Source organism: Phoxinus phoxinus (genome assembly GCF_949152265.1).
Source record: "Phoxinus phoxinus genome assembly, chromosome: 15".
NCBI lineage: Eukaryota > Metazoa > Chordata > Actinopteri > Cypriniformes > Leuciscidae > Phoxinus > Phoxinus phoxinus.
This window is the reverse complement of record NC_136890.1, coordinates 34009672-34037171: the sequence shown is the minus strand read 5'-3', so window position 1 is coordinate 34037171 and position 27500 is coordinate 34009672. Positions and strand designations below refer to the sequence as shown.

Sequence of the window (27500 nt, the reverse complement as noted above, 5' to 3'; positions counted from 1 at the left end):
TGGGTACATTTTTGACATTGAGATGTATATATAATCTGAAAGCTGAATAAATAATCTCTCCATTGATGTGTGGTTTGTTAGGATAGGACAATATTTGGTCGAGACACAACTATTGAAAATCTGGAATCTGAGGAGCAAAAAAATGTAAACATTGAGAAAATCTCCTTTAAAGTTGTGCATTTATGTTCACGATTGTGCTGCATTCACTCACAAAAATACATGTTTTATATATTTACGGTAGGACATTTACTAAATATCTTCATGGAACATGATCTTAATATCCTCATGATTTTTGGCATAAAAGAAAAATGGATAATTTTGACCCATACAATGTATAGTTGCTATTGCCACAGATATACCCGTGCGGCTCCAGATCCAGGGTCACGTGTGTAACAAGGAGACTGTAAGATAAAGTGTTACCAAAATAAATAATCACGCTGCTTTACTGATATTTTATTTGGGTTTATGATTAAACGAGTGTGTGTGTGTGTTGAGACGGTAATGATGGATTTATGCGAGGTACAATACAGACTTTCTGTGCAACAGTTTTTGTGCAATCAGAATGAAAGTGGTGATTTGTTCTTGAATGCGGTTTGTTTGCTGTGTTTTGTGTGATTGAGGAGGGAAAGGTTTTTTAACGTGTGTGTGTGTGTGTGTGTGTGTGTGGAAAAGCGTCTCGTGCGTCTGCTTATATCTAGTTCTCACGGTTTGATGCCTTTTTATTTAACAAACAATGCAGCCGCTTCCGTACATGAGCAATCGAGACCAGAGATGGAGACTCGACCACTGTTGTGTGTGTGCGTGTGTGTGTGTGTGTGTGTGTGTGCGTGTGTGCGCATACATGCAACGCTGCATATTTGTGTCTTTATATTAAAACCAGAAGCTATTTTGCACTTCCTGTGTGTTTGTGTGCATGAAACAGAATTTAACCCTGTAAAGCTTGAAATATGAAATAAAATTTAGAATAATCGGGGATGGAATTTTTTATTGAAACTTTTCAGACAAAATATAATAGAAAAGTAAAAAAAAAAAAAAAAAGTGTGCATATGTGATTTTTGTTGAGATATGATTATGGGCCATATAATGAGATATGGGGAAAAATATGCAATTTGATTTATGCAGATGCTGATATTTATATGAAATTCTGATGCTTGTAATGTAAATCAGTGAGATCTTTAGATACTGACATAAAATGCATATAAATATCAATATTTGCCAATAATATGTCTTAATAAGTTGATATTTAAATGCTTAGTTTTATGATCAAAGCTGTAGTTTTAAAACATATAATGCAATGATGATTGACAGATGAACAAATAAACCCGATAATCATATTTGATACTAGTGATTTTTATATAAAATGATGATGGATTATCAAAGATTACTGACAATATCAAAATTATTTTGACTTTACTTTATAAAAATGGATGTTTTTACAATTACACTAAAATACTTTTACTTAATAAAAGAGTTTAAACTATCAATCAGACGCAGATTGTGTGCGATAGCATAGTTTTGATCATATATAGACCATAAAAATTTGTGCATTAAATATGACACATTGTTTGTTTGCTGTGTTTTGTGTGATTGAGGAGGGAAAGGTTGTTTAACGTGTGTGTGTGTGTGTGTGTGTGTGTGTGTGTGTGTGTGTGTGTGTGTGGAACAACGTCTCGTGCGTCTGCTTATATCCAGTTCTCACGTTTTGATGCCTTTTTATTTTACAAACATTACAACTTCCTTGCATGTGCAATCGAGACCAGAGATGGAGACTCGACCACATCGTGTGTGCGTGATGCTTGTAATGTAAATCAGTGAGATCTTTAGATACTGACATAAAATGCATATAAATATCAATATCTGCCAATAATATGTCTTAATAAGTTGATATTTAAATGCTTAGTTTTATGATCAAAACTGTAGTTTTAAAACATATAATGCAATGCAATACAATGATGATTGACAGATGAACAAATAAACCTGATGATCATATTTGATACTCGTGATTTTTCTATAAAATGATGATGGATTATCAAATATTACTGACAATATCAAAATTATTTTGACTTTACTTTATAAAAATGGATGTTTTTACAATTATACTAAAATACTTTTACTCAATAAAAGAGTTTAAACTGTCAATCAGACGATGAGATTGTGATTTTTTTGATCATTTATAGATCTTAGAAATTTGTGCATTAAATATGACACATTATTGGAATAGTGTTAAACCAGCTCTCTCCATTTCTGTACAGTGTGTGTGTGAGCAAATATGATGGATCATAACCTCTGAGTGTAATATATGTGCAGTTATAAACACGCTCTGTGACATTCTTCAAGCATCACCTTTTGCGTTATTTTGTGCCGCCACTTCTCTAGCTGGGGTTTCGGGTCAGGAGCGGAGCAGGGAATCATGGGTAATTCGCTGCAGGGAGTGTTTTGTTGAGCCGAGTGAACATTGCTGCTTTCATTAAGGTCAAGAGCACACAGGCGCTCGCTGTCGAGTCCGAATACACGACATAATGTGTGTGTGTGTGTGTGTGTGTGTGTGTGTGTGTGTGAAACATGTTTCCTGAATCAGCAAGCATGATTGACATGTGTTTATAAGGGTTTCATATCACGTGGAATTTTGATATTCCTTAGTTTATTGTACTATTTAGTCTCAATTTGTTCTCAAGTCCACGGCTGAGCGATTAATCGGATTTTAGTTTTGATGAAAACATGATGATCGAGAGAAAACGATTTTATTACGTATTGAACGCAACGTCCAAATCATGTATCTTGACTCTTGAAATGCAGTCTCCGGCGGGAAGTGCTTGATTTTATTAATAAAAATATATATTTATCAGTATGTTAGATGTGTATCAGTGTATTGGATACGTGCGTTAGGTCTTAAAGTGACAGTAGCCTAATAAACCTTATATTATAATAATGCTGATCAAAAATAATGACAAAAATGCTCTAGACTGAATGACTTTTGGTTGCTTTAAATAATAATCTTTAGGAATCATTGTTTTTGTCCTATTGTTTGTAATCTGGTTCTTTGATTTGATTGCTTTAGGCCTACTGACTGTTTACTTGTCTTCAGTTATTATTACTATCAGTTTTTTACTGTGGTATCAAAATTGGAAAAAATTGTGAAATAATTCTGATATCATAGCAATCTAATTACTAATGAAATATACTTGAGACCGTATACATTGAGGGGAAAAAAGGCACAAATAAGATTTTGGTCATATAACCCACTCCTAATCGTGTTAAAATTACAATACTGATCAAAATAATCGTGATTATGATTATGAGCATAATTAATCAGTCCATAAGGAGCATGTCAGATGCTGGTGTTCCTCCTGTAGAGGTCACACACAGTCACACGGAGGATAATGGGACGTTTATATTCCAGTGAGGAGTATTCAGTGAGTAATGTGCACCATTTACTGCACCTGCAGGGACGTGCTGACCGTGTGTGTGTGTGTGTGTGTGTGTGTGTGTGCAGCTTCAGTCCCTCAGCAGTCTGGATCTGCGGCACATCTCTGAGCTCAACAACGAGACGGTGATGGAGGTCGTGAGAAAGTGCCGGAACTTGACGTCCCTCAACCTCTGTCTCAACTGGACCATCAATGACAGGTGCAAATAAACACACACACACACACACGCTCATACACACACACACGCACACACGCACGCTCATACACACGCTCATACACACGCTCACACACACACACACACACACACACACACACACACGCTCATACACACGCTCATACACACGCTCTCTCACACACAAACACACACACACACACGCTCATACACACGCTCATACACACGCTCATACACACGCTCACACACACACGCTCATACACACGCTCATACACACGCTCTCTCACACACAAACACACACACACACGCTCATACACACGCTCTCTCACACACAAACACACACACGCTCATACACACGCTCATACACACACACACACACACACACACACACGCTCATACACACGCTCTCTGACGGGTTCGGACAGATATTTAGAAATGATGTTCGGGTTCGGGTCGGGCTCGGTCACATCAGCGTGATAAGCCATTGAACATTTTAAATTTAAAAAAGCTTATTATGTAGGTAGCCAATGTGCCTGATGCTTTCACTTGATGCAAACGTTCGTTTTTGTGATTAAAATACATGTAAAATATTACCATAACCTGTCTTCCTGTGTGCGAACACCATCTCCATCTGAGGAGATGGTGTTCGACCCTCGGTCGGTGGGGGATCATACTCCCTTGTCCATTCATAGGGAGGAGATCAAGCAGGTCACGTCACACAGGTATCTGGGTATCCACCTGGACAACCTCTTAAGCTGGAGTGACCATGTAGATTATGTATGTTCTCGTTTACAGCAAAGACTGTATTTTTTACGCAGACTAAGAGTGTTTGGTGTCAGCCAGAGCATCATGTTTTTATTTTATCAGGCAGTGATGGAGAGTATTATCAGGTATGGAATGACGGCGTGGTTCGGCAATCTCTCCACACAGTCCAAGTCAAAGTTGCAGCGCCTGGTACAGACTGCTATGAAGGTGATGGGGAGGACTGGAAAGCTCTCCCTTCAGTCCATCTACGAGCGGTCTGTACTTAGGCAGGCGCGGAGAGTATTGTTGGACCCATAGACATGTATAAAGGCTAGATGGCTTACCGGCGCTGAGAGCCAATGGGACCCGACGACGTCACACGGCGGCCATCTTAGGACAGGTCCGCTCGTCCAGTTATAACATTAAAGTCTATTGTGCATGTAGTGCTGAAATAACTATATCTTGCTCAATTTTCAACCGATTTTCAAACGGCTTGGTGTGTCATAAACGTCAGGGATGCGGCTGTTTAACTGCATACTGCATACATTCAAAACGTGAAGCTACAATTTAAACATCGGCATCAGCACAAATCATAGCCACGTTAATAAGGTTTGTAATAAACCAAACCGTTTGTAAATCCGTCAAGAATTCAGCAAGTTACGAGCATTTGTCACTCACCTTCTGTCCACAGCAGCAGCGCAGTCACCTGACCTAAGATGGCCGCCAAGTTGACGACACAGCTGACTCCGCCTTGAGCCATCTAGCCTTTATACATGTCTATGGTTGGACCCGTCTCACATCCTCCATACGGAATATGAGCTCTTGCCTTCCGGCAGAAGATACGAGGTGTTTTTCAATGTCAAGGATACTTCCTTGGCAGGACGCGTCCTTCCAAGTCATTTCCTTCAGAGGCTAGGCGAGGATCCTCTTTAGGATTCGAGAGAACACGTAAATGGAACATTCTAGCAAGTGCACGTTGCGTCCGTCAGTGAAACCCCGCGAACTCTAACGCCAAGCGGAGGGGTCTTGAATAAACCTAAAAGGGTTGTATTCGCTGTAAAAACTGGCTCGCTATACATTATCCCGCTTATTACATGTCTGCCTACCTAACAAAATAAATCAATAATAATAATAAATCAATAATTTGAGACAAAATATTGATTTCAAAAGGACTTTATTGATTTCAAAATGATTGTATTGCCTGAGTGAACAGAACTGCGTCCATAGCAACATTCTAGCTCTGTTAAAACACATGCAATGGTAAAATATGTGAAATGCCGGTGACGGCAAACAAGCTAACATTTGTTAAAATGACATGTTAGCCATAACGTAATTTGTAATATCAATACGGTAGTAATTTGTACTGGCATTTAAACGTTAAACTTTACTTATATGACGGTTATAACAAATGTATGGTAACGTAAATATAGCCTACTTGCATTTAAAAGCATATTGCCCCGTTATTGCTCCGACTCCGCTAACATCCGACATTTTGTATTTTTTTTTTAAACAAGATAGCAAAGCTGCGCGCATAGGATTGTGGGTGATTTGATAGCGCGAAGAGCGCGAAGTCTACACATATGCACACTTTCCTGTATATGGGATATTTTCCGAACGAAGGACTCCGCCCTTGGTTGAAATTCTGAGGATCCTCGACATTGGAACAGTCCTTCGACGGATGTCGATGACGTAGCATCCTCGAAATTCCGGCTTCCGAGGATCCTTCCTTGACATTGAGAAACGGCTACAGAATCCCTAAAACTAAATTGAACCGTTTTAAATACTCCTTTGTACCAGTCTCCATCAAAATTCTAAATCAAAATTTTTAAATAGATTATACGATCTGTAATAGATAGGCCTGAGAAGTGTGCAATAACTTGGTGTTCTGTATTTATTGTCTTTTAAGTTTTGTTTGTGTGTTTATTGTCTGTAATGGCAGTTGCTTCTATGCACTATGCACTTTGGAGTCCATGACAAATTTCCCCTAGGGGACAATAAAGTATATTCTATTCTATTTGTTTATGTAGCCGTGACAACGAAACACGTGCATAATGTGCGCGCGCCAGGTGTTAGAGCGCTTGTTGCTCCGCGCGCTGATGCGCTTGTCATGTTGACATTTCCGATTGCCTTCCTACAGTTGCTTAATAAAAGCGGCTTTCCACACAAACAAACGTACAATTGTCATTAGTATGAGAAAAAAATGGGATTTTAACTGCCGGTCTCGGGTCGGGCTCGAACATAAAAATTCGGCCCGATCCGCACTCTAGCTCACACGCTCATACACACACGCTCATACACACACGCTCATACACACGCTCACACACACGCTCACACACACGCTCATACACACACACACGCTCATACACACACGCTCATACACACACGCTCATACACACACGCTCATACACACACGCTCATACACACACGCTCATACACACACACACACACACACACACACACACACACACGCTCATACACACACACACACACACACACACACACACACACGCTCATACACGCTCATACACACACACACACACACGCTCATACACACACTTTCATACACACACGCTCACACACACACACACACACACACACACACGCTCATACACACACACACACGCTCATACACACACACACACACACACGCTCATACACACACGCTCATACACACACACACTCATACACACGCGCGCTCACACACACACACACACACACACACACACACACACACACACACACACACACACACACACACACACACACACAATCACGCTCACAGACTCGCACATACACACACACACTTTGTCATCTTTCACATTCTCAATGATCGACGTCTGTAATAAACACTTTCTGTAGTTTAACTTCGTAAATTTTGGTTTTATTTTAGCACAATTTTCAGATTTTACATTTAATATCTTGTGTGTTTCAGCAATGCAATATTAGTTTCAGTTCATTTTTATTTAATGGAGAAATATCTATATTTTTTATTTATATATATATATATATATATATACACCCGTTTCTATTTAGTAATTAATTTTAATATAAAAATGGCAATTTATAATTTGGATGGATGTATAAATGTATGGATGGATGTTCACAGTATCTTCAGTCGTCGCTCACCGTTCTCCATCTCTGGATAATGAGTGTGTTCTCCTCAGTCTGTGAATGATTGCTGTGAAACGGGTTGGTCTCTGTTCTCCAGTCTCACGGTAAGACACTGAACAGCTGACCCGCAGTTCCTCCACGTGCCGCTGTGAGTGACCGCAGTGAGTGACCGCAGCGGTGTGGAGCATCACGCTCGGGTGACCCGCCACCAAACGCCCCCATTAGCCTCGCTGGACTAGCAACATCACATGGAAAAGAGCAATTTAGCTAATTTCACTAATAGACGGGTCAGACACACACACACACATGTTTCTGAAGCCCGTTTGGCCTCAACATCACAGGAGGCCATTTTTAAAATCTGTTCTCCATATGCGTGCGGCGTTTGATCCTGTGCCGCATGTCTCCCTGGCTTCTGATTATTCAGCCATATTTCTGTGTGTTGGAGAGCGGAGTGAGTGAGATGCGGTGGGAGAGCGGCTGTAAGTCTGAGATTTCATGCTTTAAACACGAGCAGCTTTTTCTGCGCTTTATCAGACGCGTTTAAAGGCTTCAATCGTCTGTGAGTCCTGGCGGAGCGTCCAGCTGCTTTTACACGTGTGGAGCTCTGTACATGTGAACAACATCTGGATTAGGGCTGCAACAACTAATCGATAAAATCGATAATTATCGATTATGCAAATCGTTGTCAACGAATGTCATTATCGATTCGTTGGTCTGCTTACGTGACGTGGAGATATTTGAGTATATAAAACATTTTTAGTTGAGCGCGGAGCGGACTGGACAAGAGCGAAGCGAACTCAGCGAGCGAGCGAGCCACACACTGCACGAGAGAGACCGAGTGTGTCTGCGCGCGAGAGAGACCGAGTGTGTCTGTGCGCGAGTGTGTCTGTGCGCGAGTGTGTCTGTGCGCGAGTGTGTCTGCGCGCGAGAGAGACCGAGTGTGTCTGCGCGCGAGAGAGACCGAGTGTCTGTGCGCGAGAGAGACCGAGTGTGTCTGCGCGCGAGAGAGACCGAGTGTGTCTGTGCGCGAGAGAGACCGAGTGTCTGTGCGCGAGAGAGACCGAGTGTCTGTGCGCGAGAGAGACCGAGTGTGTCTGCGCGCGAGAGAGACCGAGTGTGTCTGTGCGCGAGAGAGACCGAGTGTCTGTGCGCGAGAGAGACCGAGTGTGTCTGCGCGCGAGAGAGACCGAGTGTGTCTGCGCGCGAGAGAGACCGAGTGTGTCTGCGCGCGAGAGAGACCGAGTGTGTCTGCGCGCGAGAGAGGCCGAGTGCGTCCGAGAGCGCACTATAGTGTGTCTGCGCGCGAGTGTGTCTGCGCGCGAGTGTGTCTGTGCGCGAGCGACAGTGTGCGAGCGACAGTGTGCGAGAGAGACCGAGTGTGTCTGCGCGCGAGAGAGACCGAGTGTGTCTGCGCGCGAGAGAGACCGAGTGTGTCTGCGCGCGAGAGAGACCGAGTGTGTCTGCGCGCGAGAGAGACCGAGTGTGTCTGCGCGCGAGAGAGGCCGAGTGTGTCTGCGCGCGAGAGAGGCCGAGTGCGTCCGAGAGCGCACTATAGTGTGTCTGCGCGCGAGTGTGTCTGCGCGCGAGTGTGTCTGCGCGCGAGTGTGTCTGCGCGCGAGTGTGTCTGTGCGCGAGCGACAGTGTGCGAGAGAGACCGAGTGTGTTTGCGCGCGAGAGAGACCGAGTGTGTCTGCGCGCGAGAGAGACCGAGTGTGTCTGCGCGCGAGAGAGGCCGAGTGTGTCTGCGCGCGAGAGAGGCCGAGTGTGTCTGCGCGCGAGAGAGGCCGAGTGTGTCTGCGCGCGAGAGAGACCGAGTGTGTCTGCGCGCGAGAGAGACCGAGTGTGTCTGCGCGCGAGAGAGACCGAGTGTGTCTGCGCGCGAGAGAGACCGAGTGTGTCTGCGCGCGAGAGAGACCGAGTGTGTCTGCGCGCGAGAGAGACCGAGTGTGTCTGCGCGCGAGAGAGACCGAGTGTGTCTGCGCGCGAGAGAGACCGAGTGTGTCTGCGCGCGAGAGAGACCGAGTGTGTCTGCGCGCGAGAGAGACCGAGTGTGTCTGCGCGCGAGAGAGACCGAGTGTGTCTGCGCGCGAGAGAGACCGAGTGTGTCTGCGCGCGAGAGAGACCGAGTGTGTCTGCGCGCGAGAGAGGCCGAGTGCGTCCGAGAGCGCACTATAGTGTGTCTGCGCGCGAGTGTGTCTGTGCGCGAGTGTGTCTGTGCGCGAGCGACAGTGTGCGAGCGACAGTGTGCGAGCGACAGTGTGCGAGAGAGACCGAGTGTGTCTGCGCGCGAGAGAGACCGAGTGTGTCTGCGCGCGAGAGAGACCGAGTGTGTCTGCGCGCGAGAGAGACCGAGTGTGTCTGCGCGCGAGAGAGACCGAGTGTGTCTGCGCGCGAGAGAGGCCGAGTGTGTCTGCGCGCGAGAGAGGCCGAGTGCGTCCGAGAGCGCACTATAGTGTGTCTGCGCGCGAGTGTGTCTGCGCGCGAGTGTGTCTGCGCGCGAGTGTGTCTGTGCGCGAGCGACAGTGTGCGAGAGAGACCGAGTGTGTCTGCGCGCGAGAGAGGCCGAGTGTGTCTGCGCGCGAGAGAGGCCGAGTGTGTCTGCGCGCGAGAGAGACCGAGTGTGTCTGCGCGCGAGAGAGACCGAGTGTGTCTGCGCGCGAGAGAGACCGAGTGTGTCTGCGCGCGAGAGAGACCGAGTGTGTCTGCGCGCGAGAGAGACCGAGTGTGTCTGCGCGCGAGAGAGGCCGAGTGTGTCTGCGCGCGAGAGAGGCCGAGTGCGTCCGAGAGCGCACTATAGTGTGTCTGCGCGCGAGTGTGTCTGCGCGCGAGTGTGTCTGTGCGCGAGTGTGTCTGTGCGCGAGCGACAGTGTGCGAGCGACAGTGTGCGAGAGAGACCGAGTGTGTCTGCGCGCGAGAGAGGCCGAGTGTGTCTGCGCGCGAGAGAGGCCGAGTGTGTCTGCGCGCGAGAGAGGCCGAGTGCGTCCGAGAGCGCACTATAGTGTGTCTGCGCGCGAGTGTGTCTGCGCGCGAGTGTGTCTGTGCGAGAGCGACAGTGTGCGAGAGAGACCGAGTGTGTTTGCGCCCGAGCGACAGTGTGCGAGAGAGACCGAGTGTGTTTGCGCCCGAGCGACAGTGTGCGAGAGAGACCGAGTGTGTTTGCGCGCGAGCGACAGTGTGCGAGAGAGACCGAGTGTGTTTGCGCGCGAGCGACAGTGTGCGAGAGAGACCGAGTGTGTTTGCGCGCGAGCGACAGTGTGCGAGAGAGACCGAGTGTGTTTGCGCGCGAGCGACGAGGGGATTTTTATAACGAATACCGGTATACCTTTTTCTAGTTATGCCAATATCTATAATATTTTATTATGTTTGCGAGTATTATTTAAAAATGTTTCTCATTAATCCACATGCAGCCGTTCACAAACTCAAGTAATTCATTGTTTTTTTTCTAAATAAAAAGTTCCAAAATGTACACAACTTAAAAAACAACATCACATAATGTAAATAAGTTGTCACAGAATAATATATAACTCAATTTTGACAAAAATGTCAGATAGAACCTTATAATTCCAAGGGGACGAATTGTAATTTTTATTTGTTATTTTGAATGTCAATATAGTTTGTATTCATTTTTTATTTCAGTTACTGTCAAGTTAAGCTAAATGAGAATGGTGACTATTTAATTAATAACTTAATAATAACTTACTTAAACTGTAATAACTTTTGAAAAGGTTTTGACTGAGAACAACGTTAAAGGAACACTTCACCCATTTGCATTAGACTTTGTATCTTTAGAAACCCAGTCACATTTTCGAATGGTCATGGTTTATTCCCTTATTTTCCCCTGAGATGGGAGAAATAAGGATTTAAGTGTTCCACTTCCTGCTTTTTATGACGCAAAAATCGTCATTTTGCGTCATAAAAAGCAGGAAGTCAAATTTCTTTGAATAAGGGTAAGACTACAAACACTAGCTCATCATTTATCCAGTAGAAGGCGCTGTTCCGCATGTTTTCAACCCGCCCATAGAGGGATCTCACTCACAGAATGTACATATAGTGTCAGCCATTCTTTATTTGGAAGCTAAGCTAACAGTTTCTTATTCTGTGGAGAAAGCTGGGTAGTAGCGGTGACCATCCTCTTTTTCCCGGACATGTCCGGCCGTCGAGATCGTCCAAAATGTCCGGGATTCGGCTTTTGCTTTCTGCAGTCGCATTCATAGTTTACATGCACACCTTTTGTTTCAATCTAACTGAATTCATTCCGATCGGTGAATCTGAATGTAGTGTTTACATGAACGCTAAACAAGTGATCGTTTGATGTGCATTTTAACATTGCTAGGAAAATTCCCGCTCCTCCGTGAGAGATACGAGACCGATGCGTCTCACAGGCGCCGGCGCCGCTCATCAGTAATCACGCCACCGGCCTCGCGTCGTTCTCCGCGGCCGTCAGTCTCGTTCCTGCTCGTCACAGTAAACATGAGGAATGGCGACTGAAGAACGCAAAAGCCGAATCCTGGACATTTTGGGCGACATCAAAATACTGGGCAGACTCACGGAGACTCACTAGTAGCATAGCCTTGTTGTTTACTGCGATCTCTTACCGGTAGGCGTGGCCTCCTAGGGCAGCGAAGCAAGTGCATTCTGGGAGTTGTTGTCTTTCATCCCCATAAGCCAAAAATACATTTTCTGGCTTTTCTCAGTCTAGAAGGCTCCAAATTCAAAAATAATTTCACATTTCTTCTACATAAATTACCCATTTTAAATACACATTCATCTTTCCAGAGGTGAAGTGTTCCTTTAAGTTAAGCAAAGTCAGCTTTATTTTACTTAATTATTTAGTTTAGTTGTTCTTATGTTTTCCATATTTATATTTATTTAGACATATTTAGATTTAATAAGTAATTCTGTTAAATTAAGTTAAATGAAAATTAAATTATAAATGTGTTTTTGTCATTTTCATTTGTTATTTTTAATATGTCAATATAGTTTTTATTATTTTTTATATCAGTTACTTTATTTTAGTGCATCAAGTTAAGCTAAATGAGAATGTTGACCATTTTTTAATATTTAATTTCAGTTAACGTTACAAAAATTATTATTTTAATATGTTATTTTTATGGTTTTATGTAACTGTAATAACCTTTGAAAAGGTTTTGACTGAGAACAACCTTAAGTTAAGCAAAGTCAGCTAAAAATTTAACTATTTATAATTATTTTAGTTAATTATTTAGTTTAGTTCTTATGTTTTCCATATTTATATTTATTTAGACATATTTAGATTTGATAAGTATTTTTTTAAATTAAGTTAAATTAAAATTTAATTATAAATGTGTTTTTGTCATTTTTATTTGTTATTTTTAATATGTCAATATAGTTTTTATTTTAAAAAATTTGTCAGTTATTTTATTGTAGTGCATCAAGTTAAGCTAAATGAGAATGTTGACCATTTTCCAATATTTAATTTCAGTTAACGCAACAAAAAATGATATTTTTTTGGCTTTATGTAACTGTAATAACCTTTGAAAAGGTTTTGACTGAGAACAAAGTTTGAATATGTGTGTGTATAATGTGCGGCTTGCCGTTCAGAAGGTCGAGGACCGCTGGAATCATCCATATTCATCATGTTTCAGCATGAACGGTGGTTATGAGAGAATCTGGGCATATTGTTCTCATGTCAGATGTAAATCATGTGACCTAGACGCCCGTAGATGAGCCTCCTGCACATAAATCACACGTGTGATGATGAATAACCTGGACAAATGTTATTTCATGGGCTTTTGTTCTTGTTTAATAAGCGTGTGAGACTGGAGAACGTGAGGAAATTCCTCCTTATGTTTATATTCCTGGTCTAGCGTATGGATTTACAGCCTCCTCAGGCTCGTTCTGAGCGTTAACACAATATTGAATTTACAATCTGCCCCAGATACAATCGTCTGAACGCTGCTGTTCCTCTTCTTTTATGATTTCTGGATTTATTGGAGATGTGGTTGGCCAATATCACATTATGATTCTTCCAGAAGAGATTTGACCCTTTATGAAACACTGATGGATTTCTTTGCAGTGTTTCCCGGTGGGTTTTGCGGGTCGCGGAGGTTCTGGAGGTCAGAGGTCGTGCTGGAAGAAAACGTGCTGTAATTTACACTGATTTGACTTTTTTACGGCCTCTTAACGAGTCCTGGGTCAAACATGCGCTTCAGGAACGACACGTTATGACGTTTTTGGAAAAGTTTTTGTGTTTTTGTTGATGTCTAAAGTCAACGTGAGCTTAAAATTACCATATTTATTGAACTCATGATCATGTTAGCTGAAGGAAAATCATTTCTGAGGTGGATTGAGTGAAAAAAAAAATCACTGTACACACACACACACACACACACACACACACACACACACACACACACACACACACACACACACACACACACATATAATTGTAAATATTGTTTTAAATCATATGTCATCAGGATTTACTATAATACAATAGATTTTACAATTGCAAAATTCTATTTTTTATTGCCACAATATCTTTTAACTTTTATATAACTTTTATTGATCCAAAAAAGAATTAATTAATTTTATTTAAAAATATATAGAAAAAATATAGAATAATATAGAAAAACATTCATAATAGTTTTATTTTAAAAGTGTGTATATGTGTGCACACACACACACACACACACACACACACACACACACACACAAACTGCTGCAGAGGAAAAAAATATCTTCAAATTACCATCACCTAAAAAACATGGTGTTTTTAATTTAGTGGAGAAACAAAACAGATTATCAACAATTATACAGATTACAGAATTATATATATATATAATTGCAGTAGTTTTATTAAATTCCAGCATTACGCTTCACGTTATTCTCCCTGTACGAGCCGTGAGAATGAGTGTGTGTGTGTGATTGCTGAGTATCTTACTACCTTGTAAACAATAAGATCAACAAATGGAGGCGGGGCTCATTTGTATATTCATAGCACCACGCATACTAAATGAGGCAAGGGTGTCGAGTTACATTCAAGATATTTTAAGGCATGAATAATTTTTTTTTTCAAGTAAACTATTTAAATATATAATTTTGGTGATCAAAGATGAGTTTAAGGGATACAATTAAATGTAATTTAAAATAATGTCTTGTTAAATCAAACAAAGTAATGAAGAATCTGCAACATTGTAACATTTTAAGCTTCAGAACTGACCAATAAACACGACTCATTCCTGATTCATTAACATCTCCAGTGTTCTGAATAACTGTGCGCGTCACATGTTGTCTTGAGCTTCCGATCTTCTCCAGCAGTTTCACAGCGTTCAGTGTAGCAGGACCGCCGTGTGTGTGTGTGTGTGTGTGTGTGTGTGTGTGTGTGAGAATGACCTCTCTCTGCTGGATTAGCCGTATCATTCCTCTCGCTGATGTTTTCATTTGCACCACAACTAAATGAATTACGCCGGTTCGCTTTCGGAAAGTGTGTTTTCCAGGACTCGCTTCAGGCCCACTTGATCCGTCCGATGATCCCGGTGGAGGAAAAAGCCCCGGAGATCGGCACTTATCCGGTTCTCGCTCCAGCTGTATAAACGGGTTGTGCGTAAAAGCCGTTGGAGTCGCTCTGAATGAGAGGCTCTGCTGAGCAAATATCTAATGCAATAACGTAAAGCAGCTCCTAAGCGTCGCTCCCGCTGGCCCGACACGGCAAGACTTATTACAGTCACACACGGAGACGTCCTTGAGCGTAACGCTGGGTTTGTCCTTCATTACTGCAGCTCTTTCTTTCTCTTATAGCATCCAGTGCCCGGATATTTTCCCTTAAAGGGGTGTTTGATTCTGATTCCACTTTTCTAGCTGTAGTTAGTGTGTAATGTTGTGTTTGATCATAAACAACATCTGCAAAGTTACAACGCTCAAAGTTCAGAGCAAAGGGAGATATTTGCTTTTAAAGAAATCACTTTTTAAGAACTACAACAAACGGCTGGTAGGAACTACACAAGTTAGTGACATCACCAACCCTAAATTTACATAAACCCCGCCCCCAGAACACGATTTATAGATTATCATGACAGAATATGCTAATCAATGACTAGAAGATAACTACACATAATCTACATAAATTCATCAACTAACCATTCAGAAATGTCCTGTTCTTCTACATGTGTCTCTTCTTCTTGAGTCTCTCCATCATTGTCTGACTCCGGATTGAACATAAAAGGCTGAATGTTTTTGAAACTTTCAGGACTCGAGCTCTTGAAGCTCCGCCCCCTGTGCCGGGAGCAGCAGCTCATTTGCATTTAAAGGGACAGACACAAAATGGTGTGTTTTTACTCACCCTCAAAAAGTGACAATTTTAACATGCTATATAAAAATATCTGTGGGGTATTTTGAGCTAAAACTTCACACACACACTCTGGGGACATCAGAGACTTATTTTACATGAAAGGACATTATACCCCCCCTTTAAGAACGCCCTTAAGTTTCCCTTAAACTTTCCCTAAATCGTTAAGTGTTGCATAAACCTCCTTAACCCTGTAATTTTCCTAAGTATAGCTTAAGGTTAGTAAAAAATTTACCTTAAATGAGTTTTGCGAACACAAATGAGAAAACATGGCTGAGTTTATCGATCCCGTTCAAGAAGTTGATGTGCTTCAATAACATCTTCTTTCAGACTTGTGGTGAAAAAAACGTCAGAAATACACATTTAGTCTTTATTTTACTAACTTTGTCTGTTTGCGTCTGTAGATTTCTCCGAAATACAACAAAAGTTGGCGTTATAAATCATCATGATCCGCGATCTCTGTCTGCACCGTCATCACACACACCGCTGGAAAGCTCTCTCTCTCCTGTACAACGCTGTCAGATCCAAATATGGTCATTTCCTTTTTATCAGCAACCAATCGTGAAAGTAAAAGGGCTGAATGAGCTGTCTCAACAATCTCATTGGCTGATGATAAATCTTCAAAGCCCGTTTTCTCAAAATGACTTTTCTCTCATTCTCCAAGTCTGAAATCTCCACTTCAGTCGCACCGATATACACCAAACCTTCCAGTCTTGTGCCTAGTTATATCATGAAGACATTTACTGAGGGATTTGTAAATGTATTATTCCTAGCCTGATTTATAGAACAATTTATTCCAAGAAACATGGCGAAAATATTTTTTTAAGGCTATTGACGGTATATTCTGATTAACAGGATAACAAAAGTAGATATCCATAAATCCCTCTGTCATTTTTTCCCCATCTACACAATGAAAACAATAGTTTTAACCTGGCTTTATCCAATACTCAGATTAAGTTTTTTTTAAATATATGCAAATTAGCGCATATTTAATTAGATATTGACTAATTTGCATATTTAAATATTAGATTACAGAAAACTTGTAATACATTTTTTTCTCATCTTAATGTAGATAATCAACTGGGGAAATTTCATTATGATAACTGCTAGTTATTATTTTTACCTTATTCATCTGTAGTGTCTCGCCTTTTACTTATGAGAGGTCTTAAATATTGTATGACACTTTGACTTAGACCTCTAAATGCTTTATCTTTGTGGATTCGCTTTTTCACGTGACAATTCGCGTCATTTACGACAGCATATATTACGTCTGTCAGTTAATGTCAGTTCAACTGTAAGTTAACTAACTCATTATATTTCATCATATTTAAATATTGAATTAAAAAAAAATCTCATGGCATTATTTATGCAATTGTAAATGTTGTGTAAATATATTAATGCCACTTGTCACTGCAAAGATGGATTTTGTTGATAATGTTTTAATTTGATGAATAACATCCTTATTCTGTTATTATTCTAATATAATTTAATTTGAATGTTAGAATTTGGCATAAAGTTTAGGAAAAATGTGCTTATATAGGTAAAAATGCCCCTGGAAATAACTTGGATGGCAATAAAGATGGCAATAAAGATGGCAAATATTGTCCCTTAATAAAAATGTTGATTTCTGTCACTGCTGTGAACTGACCAACGCATATAATATGAATAATATGAATATCTTTGTGAGTCAGCTGTCCACAACAGGCCTAAAACCAGCACAAAAACACACTTCTATCAACTAAACTTATCGAAAATATCGAGATATAATATTTTAAGTGTCAATATTGCACACACCCCTAATGTAGAGTATTACTTTTTTTTTCTTCAGGTCTCAAAAAGCCTTAAATTTGACTTTAAAACGTGTGCAGCCGCCCTGAACGGTAAATACGCTCCTGAAATATGGAGTGAGATTAATTTCCCGGGAATGTGAGCCAAGAACCCCAACACATCAATGGCTCAGTGATAAATAATCCGCAGATTCTCGATAAGAAAGCTGCGAATTCTGGGAGGTTTCATATGCATGTTTTGGTATTTATCACAACACATGGATCTGGTTATGATACACAGCCGCACATTAATCAAACACGCCCGAGTGCCGTTATAATGTCAAACGCTTGTGTAATTTGGCAGCGCCTCGTGCATATTTCATTTCTTCGTTAGGACACTTTCTGAAATGCGTCTGCATTCAATATCAGAAATGATTCACGATATCAAAAAACCTTTTTACCCCGAGCATGAGACCCGTTATATCTAATATAACAGCCTCCTGTCTGATATAAATCTCTGTGTGTGTGTGTGTGTGTGTGTGTGTGTGTGTGTGTGTGTGTGTGTTTGAGTTCAGCGAACGCGCATTCCATAACGAAACGTCTTTAGCAGCATTTAGCTCACAGGAGCACTTTAATTATTACACGGCTCTGTGGAATACTTGATTCTGATTGGTCAATCGTATATTGTTCCCATATAGAGCATCACAGTCCCGCCCACAGCCCGAGAGAGCTCTGGTGCCGGAAGTAAATTTCCCATTCATTTCTCCCATTGACTTTTGGAAAAATCCGTATCTAAAGAGTTTTAGAGCATGTCTGAGGATAACCAGCTATGGCTGAACTCATAAGCATACAACATATCATTTCGAGTAAAAAAACGAAGAGAAAATCCAAAAAAAGGCAAAGGTACAAGACTGTGTACATATTTTCATTTCCGAGCGAAGGAACTACTCATCCCATAAACCACCGCGCCTCACTGAAGTCGACTGAAGCCAACCGCGAAAGAGCCTTTTGAGTGAATTTTATATAGTAAATGTGTAGTTAATAGCAGTTATTTCAGTAATAATCGTGTAAATAAAAATAATAATATATTGTGTGCGTGTGTGAAAGCGGTTAACGATAGCGTTAGCAACATGGTGCAGCTCAGTCATAGTCAGTGTGTAACGTTAGTTTGTGTGTTTATTTCAAAGCCCTAAGCCCTTTATGACACAGGACACTCTGCTGACAGGACAGGTTGAGGTCCATGCTCATTTTCATGATGTTATAGTTCATCCTTAATTGGGTTATAGTTCATCCATTTCTTAATATCCACAACAAGTGAAAATTAAAAAGTGATGGTCAGCAAACCAGAAAGTGCACAGCGCCACCGGTCTGATGCATGGACCGCTGCATGGTCTGCTCTTGGACCGTCATGTTCAGTTTATTAACTTGCCATGAATTATTACACAAATGTTCAGTAACGTTAAATGCATGAAGAGGTATGCCTAGGCTTAATATTGTTTTGACAGTGGCATCATAAAATGCTTGATATGACTCATACCATATGAAGGCTACAGTAGCCTATCTAAAGTGAACGATAAGTAAGGGATAATGTAAAGGTTGTTATAGCGAATACAACTCGCGAAAGGCTGATTATGAGCCCGAAGCGAAGCCTGAAGGGAGTTGTATTCGCGTTAACAACCAACTCGCTATACATTATCCCGCTTATTACATGGCTACCTACCAAATAAATAAATAATTTGACACAAAATATTAATTTAAAAAGGAATGTATTGATTTAAAAACGATTTATATGGCTTCCGCTAAAGAAAACAGTCCGTTCAGTCTCTACCAGAGAATGTAGACGGGCTCTGGTCTCTACTGTTAGAATCCTGCTTCCATGGCAACGCTCTGACCTTCGCGGGGTTTACACGACATCCACCAATCAGATGCATCACTGTGGGATTGTGGGATTGTTTAGGATTGTGGGTAATGAAGTACTTATCCAAGACATCGCGAATAAAAGGCATTTATCTCAAATCAAGGTTAGTGCCCCATGAACTTTTGGCGTTTATATGAGCATATACAATCGCTTAGTACAGCCGTAGCTGGTTTTAAGTCTACCATGTATGGTTACGTTTTTATGGCTTATACCCCAAATGTCTATGGAGAAATTGTATTGAATTTTTACTTCCGGCACCGGCTGTGGGCGGGACTGTGATGCTCTATAACGACAGAAAACAGAAACACAGGCTCATCCGTGTCACTGAAGTCATCAGCGCTATACGCTCGCTAGGAACGTGTTTTCCTCGTGGAAATTTTGCCTTTGGTGAGCTAATACAATATTAAAACTCAGTCGAATCAATATTTTGTGTACAGTTATCAGTGATGCGTGGGTCAATGTATAAACAACCCGCACCCGACCGATGTTTCAACTAACCCGCCCGCAACTCGGACCGCAAAAAAAAAGAAGAAAATATTGTACCCGAGAAAAAAAAAGTGTGAAAGCCCTTAGGAGCGCAAACTGTTCTTTTTCTGAATGCTGTATGATATCGCCAGTGTTATGTAATAAAGGCTTGATTTATTCATTTATTTAGTTTCATTTTCTTAACAATTAAGATGCTGCGTGTGTTTATCCAGTCTAATCTCTCCCCCGACTTGACCAGAGTCTTTTTCAGAGAATACATAAACTGACATTACTGAGCTATGCGTTTAAAAGTAGCCTATTAAAATGGCACAATGCCATTGCTCAGTTCAACGCGTTGGGAAATCGGCCATTTTGTCCCGCGTCAGCTTTTATTCAAAAGTTAATAACGCTCAACATTCAAAAGGTAAATAAGGATTTCCCGCTGTCATCTCTGCCTGCAGACTGAGCTTGTGCGTCATCCTCGCGCCAGTTATTCAGACAATAAAGTGTAGGCCGATGTATTTCATAGAAAATTGTGTCTAGTACTATATAAATTACAAAGGTTTAATTGGCATCTTTATTTCAAACGACCCGACCGACCGCGACCCGAATATCATAACAAATATTTTTGGATGACTCGTAACCGTTTTGGATCAACCCGCGCATCACTGGCAGTTATTTAATTATGCGATCCAGTATCGTGGACTCTCTCTCTCTCTCTCTCGTTTCATACAAACGCAGCGGCGGCCATTTTGTGACTCGTTTTGTACACTGTTGGATTATGAGATACAAAAAGGTACGATTTTAAAACAGTTTAATCTGAAAATCAGTATTTCTTAACTCCGTAATTATTTATGTGTTGAAATGCTGTGTAATAAGTGGTATGACAGCATCACACACATGACCAGCGTCGGCCAATCGTGAGCCTCCGTTCTGACGTACACCCCAGAAGCGCTGCGCTGTTACACTCGTGAACTCACTCAGAGGAACTCACAGAAGAACATCAAGAGTTGAATAAAGTCGCACTAAAAGTATTCTGGTCGCTTGATAAACTGAAGGTTGAGCCGCTGTCGTCACTCGGACTATTTTAAACATTGTCTTTACTAACTTTCTGGGCCGGCAAGTTTCAATCACAACAGAAGCCTCTGGAGGAGTGAGACACTCTCAGATTTAATCACTAATATCTTCATTTGTGTCCCGAAGATGAAGGAGAGTCTGACGGGGAACAACATGAGGAGAGTCAATACTGACAGAGTTTACATCTCTGGCTGAACTGACTCTTTAAAGCTCAACTGGTTGAAATGGTGTGTTTCTTCATGAGGAAGATCACGTCTGATTGTTCTTTCTCTGATGACCGTCCTGAAATACACTCGCACTCGCAGGAGGGAGTTCTCCAGATCGAGGTGAAATTAATTTCCCTCTTCCTAATAAGCTCAGGTTTTCCCCCGTGAGCTCGCGCCACCTTTACCATTGTCAATATTTCCTCTGTATTCATAACTGTTTGTTTAACATGCCTTTAATTAGGAGCTCCTATTGAAGGCTTTAATTGCTTATTAAAACTCTTTTGCTCTCCGGAAAGCCAGAAACGGCTTATTTCTATGCGGCGGCGCGCTGGGAATCTCACATGAAGAGAATTTGTTGGGGTTCTTGAGCACAGAGGGACCGAGAAGCCAATTTGTCAGAGAAAAGTAAATTAAAGGCATTGCGGTTTCAAGCGCGGCGTCTCGCCTGAGATTTGTGGTGAAAAGTTTTAGAGCTGATTAACAGTTCTGTATTTGTCAAAATCTGATAGTTTCTCTTAACAGGGTTGTGAAGTTTAATGGTTTGAATGAGATCTAAGGCCAGAAACACATTGTTCATGCTAACAAACCTCCGTACTCTAGGGGGCGATAGAGCTTCCTTCAGATTTCAACGTTATTCAGATAACTAACTGTAAACTTTAACTCATCTATTATTGTTCCTTGCAAAATGTCACATTCTTCAAGCTTATGAAAACACCAAAAGTCAAAATTAGAATATTGCGAAAAAAAATGAATAAGCTGTATGCTATAATCATCAAAATTATAACAAATAAAAGCTTGAAATATCTCACTTTGCATGTAATGAGTCTATATAATATATTAGTTTCACCTTTTAAGTTGAATCACTGAAATAAATGTACTTTTGCACCATATTCTAATTTTTCCAGTTTCATCTGTAAATGAATTGGTATATCATTTCTATATTTCATCATATTTCATAAATTAACTTTTGTGAATCAGAGTAGAAGAAAGCAGCATAATCTTTGAATGATAATTTAGTAAATTCCTCTATCTCATTAAAATTCGATCAGTTCAAACTCATTCACAAAGAGACGATTCTTCAGTTCTCAATTATTTGGTGTGTTTTTTTCCGAACTCTTTCATTTAAAGCTACAATATGTAATTTTGTTTGAAGTTAGTCGCGGACGCTAGCTCTCGGCGTCTCTGTCGAGTGGAAGTTAGTCGCGGACGCTAGCTCTCGGCGTCTCTGTCGAGTGGAAGTTAGTCGCGGACGCTAGCTCTCGGCGTCTCTGTCGAGTGGAAGTTAGTCGCGGACGCTAGCTCTCGGCGTCTCTGTGGAGTGGAAGTTAGCCGCGGACGCTAGCTCTCGGCGTCTCTGTCGAGTGGAAGTTAGTCGCAGACGCTAGCTCTCGGCGTCTCTGTCGAGTGGAAGTTAGTCGCGGACGCTAGCTCTCGGCGTCTCTGTCGAGTGGAAGTTAGTCGCGGACGCTAGCTCTCGGCGTCTCTGTCGAGTGGAAGTTAGTCGCGGACGCTAGCTCTCGGCGTCTCTGTCGAGTGGAAGTTAGTCGCGGACGCTAGCTCTCAGCGTCTCTGTCGAGTGGAAGTTAGTCGCGGACGCTAGCTCTCAGCGTCTCTGTCGAGTGGAAGTTAGTCGCGGACGCTAGCTCTCAGCGTCTCTGTCGAGTGGAAGTTAGTCGCGGACGCTAGCTCTCGGCGTCTCTGTCGAGTGGAAGTTAGTCGCGGACGCTAGCTCTCGGCGTCTCTGTCGAGTGGAAGTTAGTTGCGGACGCTAGCTCTCGGCGTCTCTGTCGAGTGGAAGTTAGTCGCGGACGCTAGCTCTCAGCGTCTCTGTCGAGTGGAAGTTAGTCGCGGACGCTAGCTCTCGGCGTCTCTGTCGAGTGGAAGTTAGTCGCGGACGCTAGCTCTCGGTTTCTCTGTCGAGTGGAAGTTAGTCGCGGACGCTAGCTCTCGGCGTCTCTGTCGAGTGGAAGTTAGTCGCGGACGCTAGCTCTCGGCGTCTCTGTCGAGTGGAAGTTAGTTGCGGACGCTAGCTCTCGGCGTCTCTGTCGAGTGGAAGTTAGTTGCGGACGCTAGCTCTCGGCGTCTCTGTCGAGTGGAAGTTAGTTGCGGACGCTAGCTCTCGGCGTCTCTGTCGAGTGGAAGTTAGTCGCGGACGCTAGCTCTCAGCGTCTCTGTCGAGTGGAAGTTAGTCGCGGACGCTAGCTCTCGGCGTCTCTGTCGAGTGGAAGTTAGTCGCGGACGCTAGCTCTCGGCGTCTCCGTCGAGTGGAAGTTAGTCGCGGACGCTAGCTCTCGGCGTCTCTGTCGAGTGGAAGTTAGTCGCGGACGCTAGCTCTCGGCGTCTCTGTCGAGTGGAAGTTAGTCGCGGACGCTAGCTCTCGGCGTCTCTGTCGAGTGGAAGTTAGTTGCGGACGCTAGCTCTCGGCGTCTCTGTCGAGTGGAAGTTAGTTGCGGATGCTAGCTCTCGGCGTCTCTGTCGAGTGGAAGTTAGTCGCGGACGCTAGCTCTCAGCGTCTCTGTCGAGTGGAAGTTAGTCGCGGACGCTAGCTCTCGGCGTCTCTGTCGAGTGGAAGTTAGTCGCGGACGCTAGCTCTCGGCGTCTCTGTCGAGTGGAAGTTAGTCGCGGACGCTAGCTCTCGGCGTCTCCGTCGAGTGGAAGTTAGTTGCGGACGCTAGCTCTCGGCGTCTCTGTCGAGTGGAAGTTAGTCGCGGACGCTAGCTCTCGGCGTCTCTGTCGAGTGGAAGTTAGTTGCGGACGCTAGCTCTCGGCGTCTCTGTCGAGTGGAAGTTAGTAGCGGACGCTAGCTCTCGGTGTCTCTGTCGAGTGGAAGTTAGTCGCGGACGCTAGCTCTCGGCGTCTCCGTCGAGTGGAAGTTAGTCGCGGACGCTAGCTCTCGGCGTCTCTGTCGAGTGGAAGTTAGTAGCGGACGCTAGCTCTCGGTGTCTCTGTCGAGTGGAAGTTAGTCGCGGACGCTAGCTCTCGGCGTCTCTGTCGAGTGGAAGTTAGTCGCGGACGCTAGCTCTCGGCGTCTCTGTCGAGTGGAAGTTAGTAGCGGACGCTAGCTCTCGGTGTCTCTGTCGAGTGGAAGTTAGTCGCGGACGCTAGCTCTCGGCGTCTCCGTCGAGTGGAAGTTAGTCGCGGACGCTAGCTCTCGGCGTCTCTGTCGAGTGGAAGTTAGTTGCGGACGCTAGCTCTCGGCGTCTCTGTCGAGTGGAAGTTAGTCGTGGACGCTAGCTCTCGGCGTCTCTGTCGAGTGGAAGTTAGTCGCGGACGCTAGCTCTCAGCATCTCTGTCGAGTGGAAGTTAGTCGCAGACGCTAGCTCTCGGCGTCTCTGTCGAGTGGAAGTTAGTCGCGGACGCTAGCTCTCGGCGTCTCTGTCGAGTGGAAGTTAGTTGCGGACGCTAGCTCTCGGCGTCTCTGTCGAGTGGAAGTTAGTCGCGGACGCTAGCTCTCAGCGTCTCTGTCGAGTGGAAGTTAGTCGCGGACGCTAGCTCTCGGCGTCTCTGTCGAGTGGAAGTTAGTCGCGGACACTAGCTCTCGGCGTCTCTGTCGAGTGGAAGTTAGTCGCGGACGCTAGCTCTTGGCGTCTTGAAAACGCCACGCTGATATTGATCCTCGGTTTAGTTCTCCTTTTGTCCCAAAGTCTGCTTGCCATGGTCCATAATGTTTTGAACGAAACAACAACAGCGTGAGCGCCGTTAGACGTAACACCATTGTCCACGTATGTCGCCATGGTTACTCCGGCAGTACGAGTGGAAACCAGGGATAACGCGGATATTACGTCATTGACAGGCGACACGTTACAAGGGACGAGCCATTATTTAAAATTGTGAATTTCTCTGAAATTAAAAATCTTTTGGGATATTGTAAGTACACAACTGCAGGAAATATATCACACTGTGCAAGTGATTTTTCGATATTTTATTACAAAAATCGTACATATTGCACCTTTAACTGATGTTTCGGAAATCGAAAAAGCGTGTGGATCACAGAGAGAGAAGCGCAGCGAGTAAAGGTCTTGAGTTAGTTCCTCGAGCTCTCGTCTGCCAGCATTAGTTTAAACTCGCTGAACTCTCGCTCACGGGCTGGAGATCGGCCTTTATACACACACACACACACACACACACACACACACACACACTGACAGAATCTGCTGTGTTTGGCTTACACACACACTTCTATTATCCGACGGTCCCATAATTCCCTGCTCTGGATCTTAAACGGTTTGGATTGGATGCATGACTCTCCACAGCACAATAAGTGTTTTTACTTTAAACGCAGGATATATTTCATGTAGAAGGAGAACAGAAATATGACGTTGATGTACACCGGGAGTGTTTGACGTCTAAAGCGTCTGGCGTGTTGTTCTCCAAGCTCAGGTTCTGGCTGTGTTCACGGTTTACTCGATGTCCGGTGATTTGACATGTGGAACGTGTGATGTGTGTGTCGGCGCTCTCCTCGTGATGTATGATGTGTGTTTATTTTACGATCTTGTTACTTCATAACATCAGAAAAGCAGCTTTAAAACTTTCCCCCCAGTGTGTTTGTGCTGATCATAATCTTTGTCAGTCAAACACCTTTGAGCTAAGATCATTTATTGTGCTTCCCCAGAGTTTTTTTTTTTGGTAAATATTTATTTATTGCACGAATCAATTATTTTATAATGTTTTTTTTAAACGAGTCATTTGTTTATTTGTTTGTTTATTAAATAATAACTAAATGAATCAATGAACAAATTATTTAATCATGGATAGATGCACTTTTATGATGGAAAGATGCACTTTTATGATGGACAGATGCACTTTTATGATGGACAGATGCACTTTTATGACGAATAGATGCACTTTTATGAATGATAGATGCACTTTTATGATGTATAGATGCACTTTTATTATGGATAGATGCACTTTTATGATTGATAGATGCACTTTTATGATTGATAGATGCACTTCTATGATTGATAGATGCACTTTTATGATTGATAGATGCACTTCTATGATTGATAGATGCACTTTTATTATGGACATATACACTTTTATGATGGATAGATGCACTTTTATTATGGACATATACACTTTTATGATGGATAGATGCACTTTTATGATGGATAGATGCACTTTTATGATTGATAGATGCACTTCTATGATTAATAGATGCACTTTTATGATTGATAGATGCACTTTTATGATGGACAGATGCACTTTTATGATTGATAGATGCACTTTTATGGACTTCAAAACAGAAACAGTCATTCACTGCCATTATAAAGCTTGGAAGAGCCAGAACATTTATTAATATAACTCTGATTGTGTTCGTCTGACAGAAGAATGTCGTATACACTAGGATGGCTCCGGGGCGAGTAAATCATGGGCTAATTTTCATTTTTGGGTGAACTATCCCTTTAATGGAGCGGTCGGGCTGACAGACTCTGTATATGTGAAAAGAGTGTGTCGTTATTGGAGCTGTTGTGTAATGTCATAAAGGTCAAGTGTGTGTCGTCTCCAGCGCTTTATTATTCATCTAAAGGCTTCGCTTCTGTCGGCCGTGTGACACACCAAAGACACTTTCCAGCGTTTGAGGCTCTTTTAAAACGGGTCAAGATCTGATTGAAGGGGTTCGTGTTCAGATTAATTACTCATCGCTCAGTCTTTCTCATCCACTTTCTGTCAGATTTGAGACTCTTTGTGAAGAACTGGCCATCAATGTAATGCCACTCATCGCCAATGAGAGAGTGCAATGAGAGGGCGTTTTATTTATTTTATAAATGAACACAAGATTCATAACTGTAGTCCATACCCATTCTCAAATATATATTCAATGTCACGATAACAACGAAGTAAAACTAACTAAATTAAATTGCATAAAAATATAATTAAATTACAAATCAATAAAGTATAAAATAAATAAATAAATAACATACCTACACACACACACACACACACACACACACACACACACACACACACACACACACACACACACACACACACACACACACACACACACACACACAGGACACACACACACACACACACACACACACACACAGGACACACACCACACACGACACACACAGGACACACACACACACTCACTCACTCTCTCACACACACACACACACACACACACACACACACACACACACACACACACACACACACACACACACACACACACACACACACACACACACACACACACACACACACACACACACTCACACACACACACTCCAGTTTAGACACATTACTATTTTTAATGTTTTATAAAGAAGTCTCTTCTGCTCATC

At 42.6% G+C, this 27500-nt stretch overlaps 1 protein-coding gene across 1 annotated transcript in view; it reads left to right on the top strand.

Moving 5' to 3' along the window:
- Positions 1 to 27500, top strand: part of fbxl17 (F-box and leucine-rich repeat protein 17) — a 233013-nt gene that overhangs the window by 95411 nt on the left and 110102 nt on the right. The window contains exon 7 of the mRNA XM_079636568.1: positions 3494 to 3624. Within this exon, the coding sequence (XP_079492694.1) occupies positions 3494 to 3624 (131 nt within the window). The remainder of the gene's footprint in view (positions 1 to 3493; positions 3625 to 27500) is intronic.